Below are 22,998 nucleotides of genomic sequence, written 5' to 3' on the forward strand. Positions count from 1 at the left end.
AAGACAAAGACAGAAAGCAATTGGGAAAACAGACACAGGGGATAGACGACACAAGTACCTCCCTGCCCACCATGGGAGGCCAGGAACCCCACCCAGATACAGACAATAAGGTAGTTGCAGTTGTAGTACAGCCATCTATAATTGTAATCCACACCATCCACTTGGTTCCTATAATATTTTTTACGAGTTTGACAGCAAACCTAACACTTTTAGGTCATATTATCATATCTGATCCAGGAAAATAAAAAAAACATGAAGGGATAGTCAAAGTATTACATATTCAACGTTGCACGCGAGTCGTGCAGAAAGGAATAAAAGAATCAAAAAATGTTCCATATAATCCAACAATAATATCATGTAATGTAAAGATATTTTACAAGATAAAAAAAAAAACAAAAAAACTCATTTACGAAAACATAAGTTTCCAGTTGATAAGAAAAAAACAAAATTGAACCTGGGCCTAAGCGATACTAGTCTTATTCCACAACAGGAATAAAAGATGAAAATAACATTAACCAGTTAACCAGAAAAGGCAAATGATATAGGGAGATAGAAGAGAGAGCATGTCTGTGGACTGATTGAGAAACCAACACTCCAGGACCTTTCACAATCCTTCCCCCTTCCACACCTCACTCCAGGGGGAATTCAGCCTAAAACCTTAATCTCTTTAATAAACTTGAAGCATCGGGCCAAAATCAATAGACCTCTAAAAACTAAAATCATTATCAAGTTTCAATAAAAATTAGGAAAACGTAACAGTCAAGAATAAGATGATGTCAATATCTTCGAAACACTCATTAAAATGTTCAAAACACACCCATTAAAAGATTATCTACTTTGTCTAAAAAATGTTTCCTCCCCCCCCCCCCCCAAAAAAAAATAAAAAAAATAAAAATAAAAAACAAAAACAAACATGCAATTATAGTTGTTTCAAATTGAACATGCACCCTTTCCCCGTCTCAAGATAAAAAAAGAAGAAGAAGAAGAAGAAGAAGAAGAAGAAGAAGAAGAAGAAGAAGAAGAAGAAGAAGAAGAAGAAGAAGAAGAAGAAGAAGAAGAAGAAGAAGAAAAGTTAGCTCAATGCGACTGGAAAAATAAAATAATATAAAATAATCTAAATCATGGACAAAATGCAATTAAAAAAAACTGGATTAAATTCAGGATTGTATACTCATTAACCAACGGCATTTGCAAAGAGTAATAGTAATATATTATATATTACGTTTTATGATACACAGCTCATCCATCACATGATGTTGACGATACATTTATTTATGAATTATCATTCTTTGAGGTAGTTCTAGGAGTAGTTAGAATAAATTACGACAAAGCATTGTTTGCAATTAGCAGAAACCATAGAGATAGATTACCATAATATGGTATTCGGTCTTTATTTTTATAAGAATTAAGTATCACATCTTTATATCAAACACCCATTTTGAGAAGTCATATATAATAAAGAAAAATGAATATATATAACAGCTGCAAAATTTTTTTTAAAAAAATACAGAATACCAAACACAGAACGTTTCAGGCTCAAAAACCTTCTTCAGCCAACAACAAAAACAGTCTTTGCTGAAGAAGGGTTTTGAACCCGAAACATTCAGTGCGAGGTATTTTCTTTTTTTTTTTTTTTAAGCAGTTATATTCATTTTTATTTGATTACTTTTTACAGTCCACAGCTTCTAGCAGCTTAGTATCACTTTGAGCAGTAGCATTCTTAAATAGCTCACTTAAATCTCATTAAAATCATAAACTTGTGAAAATTGAAAGAGTTCATTCATTGATATTGTCGCAGAGCCTTTTATTGATTCAGTTGTAGAAATTTCACACAAGTCATCACGATACCGACCAGTGTCTAGTTTTGTTTGTTTTTAGAGGTTTTTACAGTGCTTGCAACACATTTAGGTCATATCAGCGCCAGTAAAAAGGAAGAAAATTGGATAGTGAAAACATTCTAGATGTACAATTATAAAGACTTGAAGAAAAAGGACAGTTTGGTAGATTAGAAGCCTGTTAGTGCCTACAAAATTCTTCGTTCAAAGATGCTTGAGAAAAAGTACATTGAAAAAAAAAACTTCTTTAAGAAGAAAAGGCCTAGACCAGACAGAGGCCCCAGCAACAAGAGAACACACAAGATCCCTCCCTGCTAAAAGGAAACCAAAAAAATCCATACAAAAACTTCAGCTCCAATAAATGATTAACTGGTACAAGAGAAAAAATTGCTTATTGCTTAATATTTCTTAAAATTAAACATGCCTCCCTCACAGCAAAAAGTCATATCAGAACCTGGCCAAAAGTCATATCAGAACCTGGCCAAAAGTCATATCAGAACCTGGCCAAAACCATATCAGCTGTTATATCCAGGACAAAATCAGATATCATATTGAAAATAACAGCCGGTATGAAAAAAAAAAAAAAATGGTGGATGGAATATATACCCTTACAGTAGCACCTATCAAATGACTGCCATTGACACATGAAATTTTAAAAAAAATTTTAAATTTTTAATTGGAAAAGTCGATCAAGAACGTTCAATATTCTTAAGAATAAACAACCCCTCTGTTTCCTGTTGCAGACAAACCCACGACTGTCAAAACAAATTCAAATTATCCTGTGGTAAATGCAGAAATAAATAATTAATTACCTAAAAGTTACAGTAATGAATGTCTTGATACAAATTTACAAATAATAAATAACAATAATCAACATTATTCATCCTTATATTGTAAATGAACCAAAATATTGTCATTAAGACAACTATTATTACCAAGATTAAAATTAAGACTTTATAAATAAACAAATAATGAACTGTCTTGATTAATTTACCGATAATCAGAAAACAATAATTACGTTTTAGACATTTCACAATAAAAACCCATTATTTCAAAATGCTGATGCAGTAATGAGTAAACGAGAATAACAATAGATAAAAAGAGTTATTTATATATATTATATATATATATAATAATAAAAAAAGAGATGAAAAATGAAATGGATGTAGCACAACACGCGTACAAAATCTTATATTAACATTACACATTCTCTCCCCACCAACACAAATTATATTCACTCTCTCATCGCTGTATTTGGCTTGATAGAATGGTATTATATATTAATATCCAATAACACTATTAAACGCACACACGTTCATTGCTATTATCCTAACAAGAATGCAGTCACTACGTGCACATCTACCACTAAATCATGAGATTGAAAAAAAAAAACAAACAAAAAAAACACAAATAAATTGTCATCATTGTTTCGTTAAAATTATCTGCCATACACAAAATATTTCTCGTATACATATATATATTCAATTGAACTACCATGCATTTTACAACAGCCACTATCCGGACACTACATATATATATATAGAAAGCACTCTGGCTCTGCTAAATTCTCATTACGATTCACAGATGCAATGTCTCTAATTCAATTCATTTCCTATACAGAGATACAACGACCAATCACACTTCCATCACCACCATTAGTTGCAGTAGCAGTATATGCAAAAATCGACACGAGCCATTTTCCCCCAACAGTCCTCAGAAGGGTCACTTCCTGAATCGCCATGAATACTTTTTTACAGCAACGGGCACGGACATTATCTCCGTCCAATCGTGTTATCTTTAAAAACAGAGACCCTCGTCATCAGATTCCTCTTCTTCTGTATCCTCCGCCTCACTCAGCCCCAGATCTTGATATCGACTGGTTGATGCTGTAACAACAAAAACAAAACAAAAATAAGATTAATCATAATAATAAGAATATCAATAATAATAATAATAATAATAATAATAATAATAATAATAATAATAATAATAAAAACAATAATTTAAAAAAAAAAATAAAAAAAAAAAAAAAAATAATAATAAATCAAGACAGATATACAGACTTGTGAAACGTAGGCGATTAAAATTTAAAACAGTTGAATTGCCCATAAACTCTTAAATTGAAATAAAAAAATCTCTGTTATAATCTAAAAAGTAAAAACAATATTTAAATTTTACGCTTAAACTTGAGACTGGAAACCAAAGCATTTGATTAATTCTTAATGCATGGCATGTTATGCCTCCACAAAATCACATCCACACATTAAATAGTAAAACCACAACAGGCCTCAGTTAAAAAGTATAACCAAATGGGAACAAAAAGAACAGAAAGAAAAAAAAAAAAAAAAAAAATTAAATTAAATCTATCACCTTTAGCTGCCTCCATTTTGTAAGAAAGGTTTGAAAATAAATTTCTAAAATTACAATTTGAGGAAACAAGAAATATGAGGTCTCTACTTGAACTAAACAATTTCTTTAAAACACAGTTTCTTTGAGTAAACTAATAGTGATGTATACTAGTTATTCATTTCATTCTTTCTGTTAACAAAAATGATTTACTGCACAGCGGCCAACTTTACACAAAGATAACATGGACCACCCGTGCACTACTGTCATGACCCAAAATGGCAGATTGTTTTGAACTGTTACACACTATATAATCTCTATATAATAGAGATCTCCTCTCTCTTTGTTCTTTATTAGTTGTGTGGCTATGTGGTATGACACTCGCTTTCAGATCACAAGGTCTTGGGCTTGAGACTCACTCGGCGCACAGTTGAGTCCTTGGAAAAGGCTCTATACTCACATTCCCTCACCGTACTCAGGTATAAAATAAGTACCAGGCCATTAACAGCGTTGTCTTTGTTGGTCAGGGACCCTTTATAAAGCGCTTTGAACACGTTTAGTGGATATTGTGCTATTTTGGGTTTTTTTATTTCGATTTCTGAGACATGACGGGCATTTCCAGACATATAAACAATCCAATATCTTTTTTTCTTTTTTCTCTCCAGCTTGAGATTGCCAAATCGAGAGAGTCCAGATTTTACGAGACAGTTGACCACTGTGTTGTCTTCGATAAAAATGAAGAGAAAGGCTCACCCTCTGAAGTATTCCAGTATTTACAGATTCTGGCCGCCTCCCTGTTGCCAGTCAGCAATGCCCCGTGAGCAGTGGAGTAGTATTGGGGATGTGTTGCCTCACCAGCAAACTGGACCACAGGCTGAAATATAGAGGAAGATTTCAATGAAATCACATGTATACGATGGCGGACACATTTGTTAGACCTACCTCAACCCCTACTCTTAATTAAAATGAGTCTTCAATGAAAAAACAAAACAAAACAAAACAAAAAAAACTGAACTTGGCCAAGTTCTCATGATATTTTGTTTGTTTGTTTGTTGCTTTAGGTCTCTTCCAACACAATTGAGGTTATATGAGAGACCGCTGAAACAAAAAAACAAGCAATCTAACAAAAATAGTACAAATGTAAATCAAAATCATAACCTAAAGATATCATAAGCTAAATTATAAATAACCAAGAACAAACAGGCAGAAGATTTACAGAAAAAAAAAATCCCTGTCAAAAATACAATCACAAACCAAAGAAGCAGGATAGGCTAGTAAAGAGAAGAAGAAACGACATCACTATCGGATCGTACACCCATGCGAACATCATAGGTATATGATTCAAGGGTGATGCTCCCATCCAACCACCCGCTCTCATGATATTGAAGGACTAAAGAATGCAAGATGCCGTTTATGACAAATCATGACCTATGTTTGCTTTGTTGCACTGGGCCTGGGGTTCTCATTGAATCTGGTGTTAATTGGAACTAATTGATGGGAATAGGGAAGAAAAGGTGTGACATCAAACCCTCTACTCTTCTGGTTTCTAAATCCTTCGAAGTGTGTATGTAATGTAACCAATCATTCAGAGTAGGTTACATAAATTAAAGGTGGCATAATTTTGGTATAGGATGTATAGAGGCAGATTCATAGGATTACGGGACGTAGTAAGAGAGCAAGGATGGATGATCTATATTGACGACCAGCATTAATTTGGACTAGAAAATAAGTTGCCGTCACTCTGAAACTAGAAGACGAAATACACAAGGTATGTATCCAGTCCTCCGGAAGTGTGATTTTACACTTCCAATATAATAGGAACCAGTATTTTACATCACCCTTTTCTTCCTAATTGAAAAGCATTATATTCAGCTGGAATAAAGCTAAAGAAAAATCTCTTTACATGCATAGATGAGTCCAGATTTGGGGGGGGGGGGGGGGGGGGGAGGGAAAATATATCAAAGGTATTAATAAATCATCAGCTTGTATAAAAGAATAATAATCTATTAGTTAATGCTTATTAATTACATGTAACCCTTTATAGATAGGATTCAATTTTACTACAACTTGTCATAGTATTGACAACAGCATCAGCATCATCAAATCTACACTGTCTCTGCAGTAGGTTAAATTGTAAAAAGATAAATAAAAATACGTGAGTGAGAGTCAAAACCTGATGACCCACTAATCCACCAGTTCGCCTCTAAATATTTCAAGAATTTCTCTCTCATACAAAACGTCACTCAGATCAGAAAGACCTACAACAACTACATTGTCAACTATGAGCTCCATTAAAAAAAAAACTTGAGAGCACAATATAAACCATTGTATTATATATAAAGATATATCTCATCCAGCCATCTAACTACCATCAACCATCATGACAGACAGACGGGATTATATCCCTTGGATCAACTACCAAGCTTATGACCTATGAGCCGTGTCAAAAGGTCATAAGGTCATAGGGTCAATGCCTTCCAGTCAGTGAATAGACCGACAGTAGCAGCTACACTACACATTAGCCTTATTACTCTATTATTATTTTTATTATCATGGCCAGCAGGCACGAAGTGAGGAAGGCCACTTTATGAGCCGCCATAATTTATTAACAGGTGACTGACCACCAGCAATCCATGGCCCTAAGCATTACCAACAAACGAATCCCAGAATATAAACTTGTAAAATAGCAACATAATAATAAGCCCACAAGATTTCGATTTCACATTCTTGGCTAATGAAATAAATAGATTCTTTTACATCACAAATATTACAATACTTCTAACCATCTAACTGTCCAACTGGTTGACCTTGATTTATACCTATGTCGAAGCTTAGCTCAATAATCAATTGATGAAAGAAAAGCACCAATCCAAGAAAAGCACCAATCCGTATAAAAATTTGCTTAACTTAAGGAAGAACACATGAATTATTAATAGGAGATACGGGACATGAGTCTTACACAGAAGCTACCAACTTCCCATAACAAAGCCAAGAATTACAAAATATCTATTTTCATTGGAAAAAAAAAACCCAACAAAACACCTGAATTTCTTTATTTCATAATGTAAAATTAGGAACTATTTTTATACAGTTTTATTGTGGACAGAGTAAGCCGTAAGTTAACAAAAGCTATGAAGGTTTGGCCTTGGCATTTTACTTCGAGCACATCATCAGTAATGTCATCTTTTTGTGCGACGATGTGATCTTGTGGTATGACACTCGCTTTCGAATTGGAAAGTCCTGGGTTCGAGCCTTGCTTGGCTCACAGATGAGTCCTTGGAAAAGGCTCTTCACTCACATTCTCTCACCGTACTCAGGTGTATAATGAGTACCTGGCCATTAACAGCATTGTCTGTCTCGTGTCCGAAAAAAATTGTAATAGCACCTTACAGGCACCATGTAATGTCCTTCATGTTAAGTGTTGCTGTTGGCCAGGGACCCCTTGTAAAGCGCTTTGAGTACGTTTTTCGTGGATATTGCGCTATATCTCATAAAGATTATTAACATCCACTGTCACAATAAGTTTGTTTGGACAATATAGAAAGCATTTCCATTAACACTACTCAATACATAGGGAATGCACCGCACTTTAACTATAAGACTTCATTTTGTTTTCATTAAAACAAAAAATGAAGTGAATAGAAAAGTGAAAGAATAAAAATTTCGTGGAGGTGATGGGGGCTTAAAATAAATGAACTTTGCCAGAATCATCTTCCCCTATCAAACAATACTAAGCAATGCAATCTAGTTTCAGCGGTTCAAGAAAAGCAAATTGAGTTATGGTGAAACGCGTATGAGTGATTTCATCTATGCAAACCAACAATCAATTCTATAGAACAAAGTGCTTTGAGGTTTCAACGAAAGGTGCTATAGAAATATGCTTATTGATATTATTATTATTATAACTAAAGAAATTCGAAAACGATATGATAAACTTTTCACAGACTACAATGAGAAAGCCATATCCATAACTATAGAAGCTTCATTACTTTCTTGGTGTTGTCTTGTAGACTTTTGGTCAATGGATGCTTGAGCTGGAACATTTGCTCTTGGGTTGCCCCTACACTGATGTAGGAATATGAACCTCTTGTATTTTTATTGTGGCTCCATGATGTTCTGGGAGGACAGAAAATAAAATTTATTACATGATAAAAGTTTCAGAAGACTTTTAGAGAAGCATCAGAAGATGCCATGGGCGTGTGTTAAGTGCTTAACCTTCATTTTAACTATAATTTGAGTAAAAGAGTGTGCTTCAGTTACAATATTCGTTTAAAAAAAGAGTTAATATTACCAAAAATATATTTGAAAGGCAACAAGGAGGAAAGATATTGCAATCAGAATAAAATTAGTAAGAAATATATACATATAAGAAGAAAAAATAAGAAGAGAAGATTAATAATTACCATAAAATCTGCATTAAAAAAAACAACAACAAACAAATAGAAATCTTAACCTCCCCCCCACAAAAAAAAAAAACAAAAAAACTCCATAATTTTACCTTCTCAGTTTCTGTAAAATGGTTTGAGAGAATATCTTTGCCCATGCTGCCAATATAAACTTCTTTTTTAACTGATAGTGTATTCTTACATTGACAAAGAGAATTCCAATCCAGAGGGAGTCAAGGACATTTTTAAAAAAAATCCAATTCGCGATTCCACGATTTCCAAACACCCCCCCCCAAAAAAAAAATTGTAATTAAAAAAATAATCATGCCCAACACCCACCCCCACTCCCCAAAAAATTCCACTTGATCTACACGTAACCAGTCCATAGCACATCCAAAGTCTATCCTTGCAAATCGTTTAATGTTAAATGAAAGCAGAAGATTTGCATTTTGATTACCTCATGACTTTGACGAGTTTTGGAATGTTTTGACCCTTAAGGAACATGCGTACAACTCTCTCCATGTCTTCTTTCACTTCTTCGTCTGTCAGAGATTCCAGGAAAATGGCTTCTTTCCCCGACAACCAGCCTGAAAAAAAAAGTAGTAAAACTTTGTCACTGTGCTACTCATTACTGTGTCATTCAAAAATCAAAACTTTTTCTTTTAAAATATACTAGACTGTCAACAGTTGGATTGCACAAAGTTAATTTATTGTAAGTTGAAAGTTAAATCTACTTTTGAGGTAATCTAAATTATTGATCTATTTTAGAGGTGACAAATTATTTAAACATAAAAATAGTACAATTACTATGCAATCAATGCTGCATAATTCTACATCTACAAAAATGACCATCAAATCTTAACAGATAAGGTTTTAACGACATATGTTCTAGCCATAAGACCGTATATTATATCTATGACAATATTATTATTAACTCATCATTTTATCAAATACTGACTATGAACGACTAATAAATTACATCAATACTCATTGTGTATAGGTAAATGCTTTCTCTTTATCCCCAAAACCAAGTCACTCTATCTAAGCCTGATGACTTAAATCAAGTCATCGCTAACCAACCTAAACCTATGTATTTCATCTAAAAATCAACTTTCTGATACACAAATAAAGATTTAGTTTTATTCAACATTTTGGGTAAAAACAGGATACTTTTATTTTAAAACAATACTAAAATTATGAATACAGCAAATAAAACTGCCAATCTGAATTACATACTCTTTATCATAAACTGTAAAAATCTGCTTTTGGATCAGCAAAAGAAATGCTTCAAAGACATCACATTTTGTAACTATTAATATACACAAATATTTCTTTCATAGTGAAAATGTAACAATCCGCATCCCAGTACCGAGTCGGTTGAAATTTTTCCTTTAAACACGGTTTTATTATGGTAAATTTAAGCCACCTGGCCCATGAATCTGAAGTTCATCACAGTGACTGCCTATTGCCCTCTGAAAAGAACGCAAATTTACTGCTGACTACTGTCCAACTGTCTTTTTTAAAAATAAATAAACTATTTCTGAGTGGACAGGGGGAGGTCATTGGCAAAAATCAAAGACAAAAAAACAAACCAAAAAAACCCAAAAACACCCCCCCCCCCCCTCCAAAAAAAACCCCACAAAAAACATGATTTTATGCAGCCCAAACCAAATCAATTTACATAGTGCGTAATTGATTGAGCTTTATGCCCCAATTTCATGAAAACAGACAGAAATGCTGTGTACAGACAGGACTGCATGGTAGTTTAATTAAACTAAGTAAAATTGAAATGTGACAGCACAATCACATTAATAGAAGAGCCGTATTTGGGTAAATTTTCGACTGAAATGCAGGACTCAACAGGTAAGTTTAAGTATGTTAAGAATTTCATCACACATCATCACCTGAAAAATATAATTACTGCGAATGAAGAGTATAATAATTATAATGATTTTTAAAAAATAAATCCTACAGCAGGTTGCAGTCTTAAAAGGGTTAACAAATAAAAATACCCCACACAACATGATATTATGTGCTATGAATTTAAATCGTTATTTACTGTTTTTGTTTTATTATTATTATTATTAATATTGGTTTGATTTTTAACAATATTCTTGACATTGTTACAGCAGTAATATGAAATGTACCAAATACTTACCTACAAGAACATTATCATGTTCTACCTCTAAGGAATAGATCTTCCTAAACCAACGGGTGCGAAGATTTTCTGTGGTGATAATAGACGGATCCCAGATTAAATGCACACGACATGCATTTCTTTCCAAGACAGGTCCATCGAATACAAGAATTACTTTATTTACAACTCCAAATCCGAGGTCATGAATCGCCTCCCGCTTTCTTGGCGGGAGAATTGGAGTAAACAATTTATCACAAGCAGCTTTAAGAACGCCTAATGACACAGTGACTATAACATGATCAGCATAATAAATATCCCCATTCTCACACTCCACATGCACCATATCCTCAGGACATTGACTATCTCTGGGCACATCTACAGTATCATCCCAATGAATATTGCGAATTGCTGAATTAAGTTTGATCTTTTCGTCTGGAATTCCTTGTCGTACGATATCCAGTATAGCACTAAATCCTCGAGGAATCACTAAATGTTGCCCTGGCAACTCTTTGTAAGATCCAAATTGTGAAAGTGACAAATCATGCAGAGAATCACAACCACTGATACAACACTCTAACAACTTCCTCTGATGGTACATCAACTCAAACTCAACCCTCTGCTCACCGACAATATTTTCCAATTTTTTATCAATTAAACGATCAAGCTCACTACCCACACTATCACTTTCATCTGTTGGTATATGCGACAAGAAATAATCTTCACAGGAACTCAACATGGTGCCGTAATTAAAATCTACTTTTTTCACAATGCCCTCATGAATGAGTTCCCCGTCTTCTGTCTTGTAGAGATTCTTTGAGGTGAGGTTGACTTCTCTCTCTGTCAGCAGATTGTTTTCATCTGCAATTTTGTAGATTGGATTGTGTTTGACGCCGTGGATCCAATTGGCGCCCATTTCTGCTTTGTGCCCATTGTTGTCTGAAAGAGGTAGAGGGGGAAGTAATAGAACATGAATGGATCACTGAATGTACAAACAAATATATATGTAAACCAATGAATAAAAGAGATTGCATGATTGTAAAGCACCTCTGAGCATGAACGATGGATTACTGGAAATAATAAGTTACATTGGCATAACACATTAAATTGTTGTCTTTAATAACTTGTAAAAATACGAAAAACAATAAATTTGAAAAATAGTTAATGTTTTAAAGTTTCAATATTTAACAAATTGAAGCTTAACAGTTCTCCATATTCATCTTCATTCAAGTAACATTATTGTATTATTGGTTGATCATTTGTCCTCTATGATTCTGTTACAATGTTCTGTTCTCATTTATATGCCAGGGACATACTCTCAAACCAACACACAATAATAATATTTTCAATGACGCAAAAATCTAATCATTTTTGTTCAGTGAAATGGTTAAATTTGTAATTTTATGCCAGAACTAATGACAGGAATTATGATTTTAAAATTTAAAATAAATATTCTGTCCGAGTACAATACCACCACACATTCTCTTAGACTGAAACCAGCTTGAAAAAAAAATCCAAAGACAGGCCCTGCACATTTACCACAGCAAACACCCACATCCGATCACAGAAAAAGTGTAATAAGAATGATGGTAGAGAGCCACTGGGTATAATTGAAAGAGAGAAGAAGCAAACAGAAACTGATTTTTTTTTTTAAAAAAGGTATACCAGGACAAACAGCCATCCCAATCCAAAGACCATCAACAACACCCAAGAAAGGAGTGCTGCAAATCGTTACCCCACTCCCGAGTCATACTTCTTTCCAAGCACAATAAGTTGGGAGAAAAAGCATAAATGAAGTTGGCTACCAGTGCCAGACTACTTTTAAAAGACGGATCTTTCCTTTTAGCTGGTGGAAAAGACCAAAAAAAAAAATCTAAATTATTTTGATAAGGTAAGATGATAAAGCAAAGCACTTTAAAAATTTAATTAAATCATGAAGGGGTGTGTCATGTCATACAAAAAGAAAGAAAGAATGCACTTCTATAATGCTTGTCTTGTAAAGTTAATAGAAATAACGACAAAATATATCAATTAATTTTCTTTTAATTTGGATATCACAAAGCTCTCTACCAATGTTATTTGGTGTACATTGACATTGTATGATCATTCAAATTCAAATCGATTTTATTTAGTCATGATGATAAACTCAATGACAAATGACAATGGTGGGTGAGTCATAATGACATGCTTATCACATGAATGAAATGGGAGTTGTAGCAAAAGAGTAAACATTTGTAAAAAAAAAAAAGGGAAAAAATCAGTTCCGTCCACACGTATACCTAGATTTCAACCGAATATTGAAATATATCAGTTTTGTTGATTGTATAATAACAATCAGTACAGCACAGTCAAGCATAGCATACCTCGACCGAAAATTCACAGCCACAAATTTCGGGCTCGATATCATTAAAAAAATCCAGGTTATATCAACTTCACTCTTTCTAGTAGAATCAACTTAAAGTTCAACACTTCCATCGACATCCATTCTCTCTGTTCTTTCTTCTAAAAGACTTAACGTTCAAGGTCAGGTCAACCAACTGTAGAGTTGGATTATTTCAACGCATCGCCCCAAACTTTTTCTGAGGAAGACTTACCCACAGGGACGGTCCATATTCTACCTCCAATCCGATCAGAAGCTTCGAAAATTAAATAGTCTGTGAAACCTTCAAACTCAAGGAACTTTCCGGCAGCTAATCCAGCTATACCAGCTCCAATAATTATGATTTTTGGTTGTCGTTTCTTCGACTTCTCTTGACCCTCTTCTTCCATTTTCTCTCGGACAGCTGACACGTTCGACGTAAGTTTCAAATTTCTTCACGAGATAAAACAACACAACGTTGTACAATGATACTTTGATAACGGAACATAAATTCACTCTTTTTTGCAACAAATGTGTTTAAAAAATAATATAGTCCTGTCATTGAAAAATTAAATCCAGAAGTGAGAATTCATAACACTGGAAGTTTCGCAAAGGCATTCAACGATTGCCCTACATAGTAAACTAAATCTTTCCTTTCTCTCTCCTATCTCACCCCTTTTCCCACTCTTCGACTCTTCCCTGCCTGGCTGTTGCCTACACACACAGTTTGCTGACGTCACGGGTTTCGTGTCCGTGTTGGCGAGGCAAGGTAGTTGCCGACTGCAACAAAATAATATTTCTAAAATAATGGAACATTTCAGATAATTGAATTTCAATAATTGATTCTTCTTTATTTTGTCAATAGATTTCGAAAATGACTTTACTATGCGCTTTAAAAATGTAAAACAAACCTAAATCATTATCAAAGAATTTTAAAGCTTTCTTTTTGCCAATTCTTTATTTCTGGAAATAAGCAGGTAAGCTGTTTTGTAAATCAAAGCGTCAGACCGTCTGTGTCGAGCCATTGTTTGATCCGTGAGAAGGCTGTGGATCTAAAAATAGATCGTGCCGTGATCGAAAAACTCGTCTGCGAAGAAGGAAGAAGAGACGCGCAAATCAGCATCCCTTCTCCTCTCTCTATTTATTTGTGCGTCGTCTGCTGTTGGCAAGGGAAAAACCATAACAGTTGAGAATACATAGAGGTAGACAGAGCATATCATATTTTTTTATTAACTTGTATTCTTTTTTCGTAATAACTATCTGCACTCGTCTTGATTCAAGAAATACTATCTCGCCGTAAATATTTTATATTAGGTATTGTTTTACATAATATTGCTTTCATTTTAAGATAGATTAAACTGAATCAGCTATCAAGACTTGCAAACGTTCCTCAACAGTTTGTTTATAATTTTAGAAAATGAAAAGAAGATGAGCTAGAGGAAGGAGGAGGAGATGACGATGAAGAAGAAGAAGAAAAAGAAGGGGGAGGAGGAGGAGGAAGAAGAAGAAGAAGAAAGGTGGAGGAGAATTTAGACTTCCGCCAAGAAAGTCAGTGACCTGATCAAAGAGTTTCATGTTTACTTTTCATTGTTTGCAACAATGAAGATCTTTTGGCAGAGTTACTTGCAAGCTCTATTATTATAACAACTAAAGTATTTAGTGTTTCGAGTGGAAGTTGCCAGTAAAAATATAAATCTATCATTTCTAATTAGCTATAGCTCTTTCCACAAACACTACGTATTGCCAATAATAATGAATATATGTATGAGAGGGCAAATGCCCCCTTTATTGAGTGGATAGTATCTTACCCAAGAACACAATAATAAGGTCACTTGCTCAGACGCTAGAATTTTGTGTCTGACGCTGTCAGTGACCAATTCATGATTTTATCGAATGAATAACAAAGGACGAAGTAAATTAATGATTAAGCAAATGAATAAATAAAATAAATCAATTGGTACCCACATAAATTATAAGAATTTGCAAAATTCATACATACAAAGACATTGAAACGTGCAGTAAACATTATCAGCCAAGGTTATGTCCCGTCAAAGTGAAATCGGAGAAACGGTATTAATAATAATAATAATAATAATAATAATAATAATAATAATAATAATAATAATAATAATAATAATAATTATATAATAATAATAATAATAATAATAATAATAATAATAATAATAATAATAATAATAATAACAATAATAATAATAATAATAATAATAATAATAATAATAATAATAATAATAATAATAATGATGATGATGATGATGATGATGATGATGATGATGATGATAATAATAATAATATGTTATGATATTCTAACAACACGTTCTTATAGTATATGACAGGTGCCCATTGTGGTTGTGGTGACTCACCGGTACGGTGAAACAAAGTCAAGCGATGCTGGCCTTGGTCAGTGTTATCGTATGATTGACAATGGTCGCAAGTCCATGGCCACCCCTTTAGCTAATAGGGAAAGGCACTTTACAGATTACCACACTTGACACAAATGTGAATGAATACCTGGCTACAGCTCTAACGGGTATTATGAGAGGGCTAGTATATAATATATTTTTTAAAAAAAACTACCAAAAAATAAAAACCAAATTTTTTTTTCTAGAAATACTAACCAAAAAAAAAAACCCCACAAAAAAAAAAACAAAAAAAACAAGAAACAACCCCCCCCCCCACCCCCCACCAAAAAAAATAAAAAAAGCTACCAAAACTCAAATTTAACACCAAAAAAAAATAACAACAAAACAAAAAAGGATAAACAAAAAATTAACCCGCATAACAAGGGATTGCATTATTAAATGATATTAAGATTTCATTTCGCCAGATTGATGATGGGTGAAGAAAATCTGTCAAGATAGTTTAGGGTGGCCCGTAGACATGCTCTCTAAATTATGTATGTTCATTTTTATTTATATTTAGTCTACAATGCTTTCTATGGGAACAATACGAAGCCTTTTCCATTACATATCACCTGTTCACGTGCGGCTATGTGGTCTTGTGGTATGACACTCGCTTCCGGATCGGAAGGTCCTGGGTTCGAGCCTCACTCGACGCATAGTTGAGTCCTTGGAAAAGTCTCTTTACTCACATTCTCTCACCGTACTCAGGTGTAAAATAAGTACCTGAACTTTGACAGCTTTGTCTCTGTCGGGAAAAAAAAATGGTAATATCGCCTAACAGTCAGGCGTCATGTCTTGTTCTACATGTTGCGCGTTGCTGTTGGTCAGGGACCCTTTGAGCACGTTTAGTGGATATCGCGCTATATAAATCTCAAGGTTTTTTTTTTTGGTTTTTTGTTTTTTGTTTTGTTTAGTATTTTTACGATCCAAAGCTTCAGGCAGTCCCCACCGCTCTTTACTTTTCCAATGTTTTCTTTATGACTCCAGCTTATCACACTGAAATTCAAGTTATCTATCGTGTATGATGCAGCTGCACATTGCTCACAGCTTGCTTTTGTTTGTGTATACACTGATAATTCATCTAGTGGTCTTTGCTTTATACCCGGAAGGTACCGAGTTCGATCACTCGCCGCCACAGACTACTAGTACTAGTACTAGGAGTCCTGTGTTATCTATGATCACCGCTGCGCTGTGTGGCCTTGAGCAAGTCACCTCGCCCTAGCTCAATTTGCTGTGGTGCACTGCGGCTGAAGCCTGGGTTATTCCAGTCTTCACAGAGACCAATTTCGCCTATGGGATGAATAAAGGGAATTTTTATTAATTTAAGTTTTAATTCATGTTAATTTTGGTCAGAATGTTTATGCTTCAATTGACTGACATACTTCCAACACTGCAAAAAGGCCCAAACCTGATGATTTTAAGACGTTGAACATTAAAAAAACAAAACAAAAAACAATAAAATAAATTTCCCTTTATTCATCCCCAAGGGGAAATTTGTCTTTAGGGTCTATTCTAAGGGAAGACTGGGATAACCCAGGCGTCAGCCGCAGTGCAGCGACGCAAAGTGAGCTCGGGCGAGGTGACTTGCTCAAGGCCACACAACGAGGCGGGTAGTCAATCTCGGTACTTTTGGGTACAAACACTATCATCTATTAGAGATGTTAATGGGTACAAAGCATGGCCGACTAGAGTACTATAGTCACGTCATGGTACAAAGCAATGACCCTTACCTCTGAGCCACGCTGTCCGGCCGTAGTCAGGGGTCATCCCAATCAATCGATATTTGAAGAAAGATTTTTGTGGCCAAACTAGAAAAGAAATAAGAAATGAAATGTGTCCCCTTGGCCTATATTATTATCCGAGCCATGTCGCTATCTTATAGATTGTATTGTCTTTATCAGTAAACAACATGGATTTTGGATTTTGGCTCGTGATCCATTTTTATTATTATTATTATTATTGTTAGTCTGTGTGTGTGTGTGTGTGTGTGTGTGTGTGTGTGTGTGTGTGTGTGTCTGTGCGTGTGTGTGTGTGTATCGATTGTTCATGATTGCATATTATGTGGGACTATAGAAATTGCTATCTGTATTGTACTTCATGATATAAACTTGAGCTTTTATATAGCGCAATATCCACTAAACCTGCTCAGAGCGCCTTGCAAAGGGGTCCCTGACCAACAGCAACATATAACATGTAGAACGAGACATGACGCCTGTTCGGCGATATTACATTTTTTTCGGACAGAGACAACGCTGTTAACGGCCAGGTGTTCATTTTACACCTGAGTACGGTGGGGGAATGTGAAAAAAGAGTCTTTTCCAAGGACTCAACTATGCGCCGAGCGAGCGAGGCTCGAACTCAGGATCTTCCGATTCAAAAGCGAGTGTCATACCACTAGACCACATTCCTGCACGACGCACATATCGTCATTAAGCTTAGAGTCTGGTGTCTCGGAGTTATAGCGCTATATATAAGTTTTCAGCATTATTATTATTATTATTATTATTATTATTATTATTATTATTATTATTATTATTATTATTATTATTATTATGTAATACATTGACATATCATTAGATAAAGTATGAAGGTGCATTGTTTTGTGATAACCCGTACATCTAGAGTTGGTCTTACTAATCTTACGATTTGATTATGTAAGAGGATACGGTATGAGATTGAGATACACGTAGACTACACGGTCGTTTTTTTGTTTGTTATTTTTTTTAAATTTTTGTTTTAAATAAGTGACTCAATTGGATTCAGCAACGGCTGCCATCGTGGTTCTAAACAAAGAAATTTGGTACTTTTCATTCCTCATGCTGGCTAGAACTTTTCATTGATCTTGTGATCAGAATGTGTTAAAGTCAAAGCACGATCAGATTTATAATCTTTTTCTCCTCTGGATACTGGATGCGCTTTTGTGCTCGTCGGAGAAATATTTCATAAGGGCGTCCGCCATTCTTCCGATAGTTTAGAGCCAGTTGCTAAGTTTCTATGCGTCATTACGAGGGAAGTGACGTGATGACTACTGAAGCGTATTATAATATAAAAAAAGTATTTTGTATTATTTTTTTTAACACATCTTGAAACTGTCACATAGATCGTAACATTGTTTATCAGATTTCAACATTGGAAATCTTTCTTTAATGGACCTCATAGTGCCAAAAAAAAAAAAGGATGATAATAATAATAATAAATAAAGCAAAATGAATTGGCACACTCGAAATGCCGTATCATATGAAGTGATAGACCAAAGTACAAAGATGAAGTACTGATTTGAAATTCAATTCGGGGCAGTGTGTCTCAGCGGGACGGTCTTTGCTTCGTACCCGAAAGGTACCTAGTTTTTAACTTTATATTTATACATTTTTATGCACGCTACGTCTGTAAACGAATTTCCATTTTTGTGCGAATAAAGTATATAACTGTTATTATTATTATTATTATTATTATTATTATTATTATTATTATTTATTATTATTATTATTATTATTATTATTATTATTATTATTATTATTATTATTATTATTATTATTAATTCATTTCACTTTTCTCTATTCTCATTAACTCCCCCACCCCCCATCCAACACATACATCAAGAAAAAAGAAAAGAAGACACGAAAAAAATCCCAAAACAAACAGGCGATTTGATTGGCTTGCTTTAGAACCTGGACGAATAGAAATCATTCTCTGGGACTGTGTCTAGGCTTATATTATTGTTGCTAAAATAACTCATCAAAGCCAATGTCATCACAGCGAAGCCGTTTTCTCCCACCTGCTCCAAAATCAAATTATGCAAATCACCAGCTATCTCAGCACGTTGTGCAAAGACAGCCAAAACAGTCGCGTATCATTCAAGAGCAAAATCAATCAACAACCACTTTTACTTTTACCAACACCAACAATGTACAATATAAATCTAGGTCTAAATCTGAAGGAGGAAATCCGACGAAGGTTCAAAGACTTATTAGTAAATGCAAAAATGCCGCATCGATAATCACGGCAAGCAAAGCAGCTGATCAAATACTGGATCATCAAAATGTCACAAATTATTATTGTCACGGGTCTGCAGCATCATCATCAGCAGCAGCAGCTGTCGAGGACACCCAGCAGGTTGAAGATGAAGAAGGGACGAACGCGACAACAAAGCTAGTACGGGGGCGTTTGTCTGCAAACAAAAAAAGTAGTATCGCACAAGCTGGTAACCATAAAAACATCCACAACACCTACAAAATCAGTCCCAGGTGTCAAACTGTTTTACCAGCAGCAGAAGAGGGAGGAGCGAACGTAAAAACGAGCAGTCTAGACAAGGGCTTACTGTCTAGACGTAATGTACCCAATGCACTGCGTAACGGTGATGCAACGACAGGAGATCAACGTAACTGCTGTGTCTACGAGTTTCCCGCCTCACCACCACCACCTAGTACGTCTGGGACAGGGACGAATACACAACACAGGACAGTGATGAATGCAGCTGAGGTACGTAGGTAAAAAGGGGTTCAGTTGGGTAAGCTTACGTGATAATATTTAGGTATGCAGGCCTGCAGAATTAAAAATATATATAGAACGAAGATGACGCCACTCAAGCCTTTGTTATTGTATTTTGCCATCCGCGTTTGTGAGTGATGCTCATTAAGCTGTATTAACCAGACTATAAAAGTTCATGGTTACACATAGTTTTGTGTGTTAGTCCGTTATACTTCCGGATGGCAATGTTATGAGCTTCTTAGCCAAGCGTATACTATCTATATAATTTTGTAATTCTTAAGAGATAAAAAAAAGTAATCGCTATTGTTAACTATATAAATCCGACGAAAGTCCAAAGATTTATCAGTAAATGCGGACCTGCCTAGTCTAGTACTACGACAAAAATCGTAGAATTACGAATTTTTGGCTCCAGCTATAGAGCTACACATAGTTCTATTCGAATCAATAAATCATGTTGAGAAGGAAAGTCTAGCTTTTTAGAACCTATATACAAGATATTGGAGCATTTTTTTGGACCATGCTGAGATGAAATTGTCAATTTCTAAAGCTATCTAGAGTGCTTTTTCTTCTTTTCCATTGGAAACTACGAATTTTTGAAATTTCAAGTATGCAGCTCTGGGTAAATGTAAAAGGACAGAGGCAATTACCACATCAATAACCACGGCAAGCAAAGCAGTAGATCAAATTACTGAATCATCAAAATCAACAATTTTCCCTCACGATAGCCTTTCAAAATCCTTAACATCATGTAGTGAGTGGCATTCTTTCATTTTCAATAAGTTTTAATGACTTTGAAATACTGATGAATTTTTGAAATACGATTCAATAGTTTGATGTCACGCCGCCCGGCAACGGCGGCCATCTTGGTTCTAAACAAAGAAAAGCATTACTTTTTATTTTTCATGCTGGCTAGAACTTTTCATATGCCTTGTGATCAGAATGTGTAAAAGTCAAAACATGATCAAATTTATGTGGGTTTTTTTTCCCCTCTGCATACACTTTATGCTCGCCGGAGAACTATTTCATACGGGCGTCCGCCATTGTTCCGATAGTTAGAGCCAGTGTTACTAAGTTACCATGCGTCATTAGGAACGAAGTGACGTTACGACTGTTGAAGAGTATTGGAGCTATCTCAGCGACATCTATATGAAGTCCTAGAGCTATCTACATAAAAGCCCAAGCTCATGTCATGTCAACTATGTAAACAAAGTACGTGCACATAATCTTTCACAGGATCCTTCGCTTCGTTAAAATTATCCATTGTTCTCCTAAATATCATTTGATCATTCATTGTTTTGCATATCTCGTGATCACTTTTATTATATCCATCGCATGAGCTATTATATAGATAGTTCGAAGTTGACGTCAGTCAAGCCTTTGTTATGGTTTTTGCCATCCGCGTTTTTGAGTACTTCTCACAAAACTGCATTAACCAGACTATAGATAGTATGCGCTTGGCTAACAAGTTCACAACATTGCCATCCGGAAGTATAACGGACCAACACACAAACTCTGTGTAACCATGAACTTGTATAGTCTGGTTAATACAGTTTAGTGAGAACAACTCACAAACGCGGATGGCAAAAACAATAACAAAGGCCTGAGTGACGTCATCTGCATACTATCTATAAACCTTTAAGGTTACACATAGTTTTATGTGTTGGTTTCTTATACTTCCGGATGGTAATGGTATGAGCTTCATAGCCAAACGCATACTATCTATAGGGCAATATCCATTAAACGTTCTCAAAGCGCTTTACAAAGGATCTCTGACAAATGGCCATACGTAACATGTATAACGCGACATGACGCCCGTTAGGCGATATTAGAATTTTTTGTCCGACAGAGACAACGCTGTTAACGGCCAGGTTCTCATTTTACACCTGAGTACGGTGAGAGAATGCGAGTAAAGTGTCTTTTCCAAGGACTCAATTATGCGCCAAGCGAGGCTCGAACCAAGCAGCTTCCGACCCGAAAGCGAGTGTCAATAGATAGTATGCGCTTGGCTAAGAAGCTCATAACATTGCCATCCGGAAGTATAACGGACCAACACACAAAACTGTGTGTATCCATGAACGTTTATAGTCGGGTTAATACAGTTCAGTGAGCATTACTCACAAACGCGGATGGCAAAATACAATAACAAATGCTTGAGTGACGTCATCGTCATTCTATCAATACCGCAAGACCACCTTGCCGCCTTGTCATAGTTTGTTCACCCACAATACTGTCATACTCTGGAAAACCCCATATTTTAAAATTTGGCCAGAAAACGCGTCCTTCAAATATCGATCGATTTAAATGACCCTCAACTTGGAAAAAAAAACAAAACAAAAAAAAACAAAAACAAAAAAACAAACAAACTCTCAAACCTGGGACTTCGCGCGAGTTTTCTGGCCAAATTTTAAAATATGGATTTTTCCAGGGCACGCAGAATAGTCCTCACCATGGTCAACTAGAGTACTATAGTTACGTCATGGTCCTCACTCATCGAGCGGGAATGGAGTCCATGAATAGGATTCAATAGTCGGACCGTCACTTCCTTCCTAATGACGTATGGTAACTTAGTAACACTGGCTCTAAACTATCGGAACAATGGCGGACGTCGTATGAAATATTTCTCCGACGAGCTTAAAAGCGTATCCAGAGGAAAAAAAAACCCATCAATTTGATCATGTTTTGACTTTTACACATTCTGATCACAAGGCGTATGAAAAGGGAATGAAAAGTTCTCGCCAGCATGAAGAATAAAAAGTAAAGATTTTCTTTGTTGAGAACCAAGATGGCCGCCGTTGCCGGGCGCGTGACATCAGACTACTGAATCCAATTGATGACATCCCGTGACAAGTGCCTGTGTTCACACATAGACCTGTCATTCATCACAACTGCCACGGTTTATTTACATAATGTGTAGACAATTGTGGCGCGGGAACTTATAATAGTATCAATAATGATGAGAAATGTAGGGGGTATGGAGAAGTGACGGATGAAAACAGAGAATATAAATATCACGGTGTCAGAACGTGGCCAT

The 22,998-nt window shown here is 35.2% G+C and overlaps 2 protein-coding genes across 3 annotated transcripts in view; one reads left to right on the top strand and one right to left on the bottom strand.

Annotated features, from left to right (window-relative positions):
• Positions 1-3,073: 3,073 nt before the first annotated feature.
• On the bottom strand, positions 3,074-13,703 carry LOC144964376 (spermine oxidase-like). The gene is made up of 6 exons (XM_078898551.1): positions 13,295-13,703; positions 10,725-11,639; positions 9,024-9,153; positions 8,171-8,297; positions 4,935-5,055; positions 3,074-3,721 (listed from the first exon to the last, which is right to left on the bottom strand). The coding sequence occupies exons 1-6, from the start codon at positions 13,467-13,469 to the stop codon at positions 3,633-3,635; spliced, it is 1,557 nt and encodes a 518-aa protein (XP_078754677.1). The 5' UTR covers positions 13,470-13,703; the 3' UTR covers positions 3,074-3,632.
• A 490-nt stretch (positions 13,704-14,193) lies between these two features.
• LOC144966723 (uncharacterized) overlaps positions 14,194-22,998 on the top strand; it is a 193,065-nt gene continuing 184,260 nt past the window's right edge. For both annotated transcript variants that reach the window (XM_078903492.1, XM_078903493.1), the window contains exons 1-2: positions 14,194-14,261; positions 19,080-19,958. In XM_078903492.1, the coding sequence (XP_078759618.1) occupies positions 19,224-19,958 (735 nt within the window). In that variant the 5' untranslated portion in view covers positions 14,194-14,261; positions 19,080-19,223. The remainder of the gene's footprint in view (positions 14,262-19,079; positions 19,959-22,998) is intronic.

This window comes from Berghia stephanieae, chromosome 2 (genome assembly GCF_034508935.2).
Source record: "Berghia stephanieae isolate SIO BIC M18660-M18661 chromosome 2, UCSD_Bste_1.3, whole genome shotgun sequence".
Classification (NCBI taxonomy): Eukaryota; Metazoa; Mollusca; class Gastropoda; order Nudibranchia; family Aeolidiidae; genus Berghia; species Berghia stephanieae.

What these genes read in the sequence shown, in the direction of transcription:
- LOC144964376 (XM_078898551.1), bottom strand. Translation starts at nt 13,469, where the DNA reads ATGGAAGAAGAGGGTCAAGAGAAGTCGAAGAAACGACAACCAAAAATC. An exon ending in AATATGGACCGTCCCTGTGG is followed by an intron (nt 11,640 to 13,294) that starts GTAAGTCTTCCT and finishes TACCTCTTTCAG; the next exon opens with ACAACAATGGGCACAAAGCA. An exon ending in TACAAGACAACACCAAGAAA is followed by an intron (nt 5,056 to 8,170) that starts GTAATGAAGCTT and finishes TCTATATTTCAG; the next exon opens with CCTGTGGTCCAGTTTGCTGG.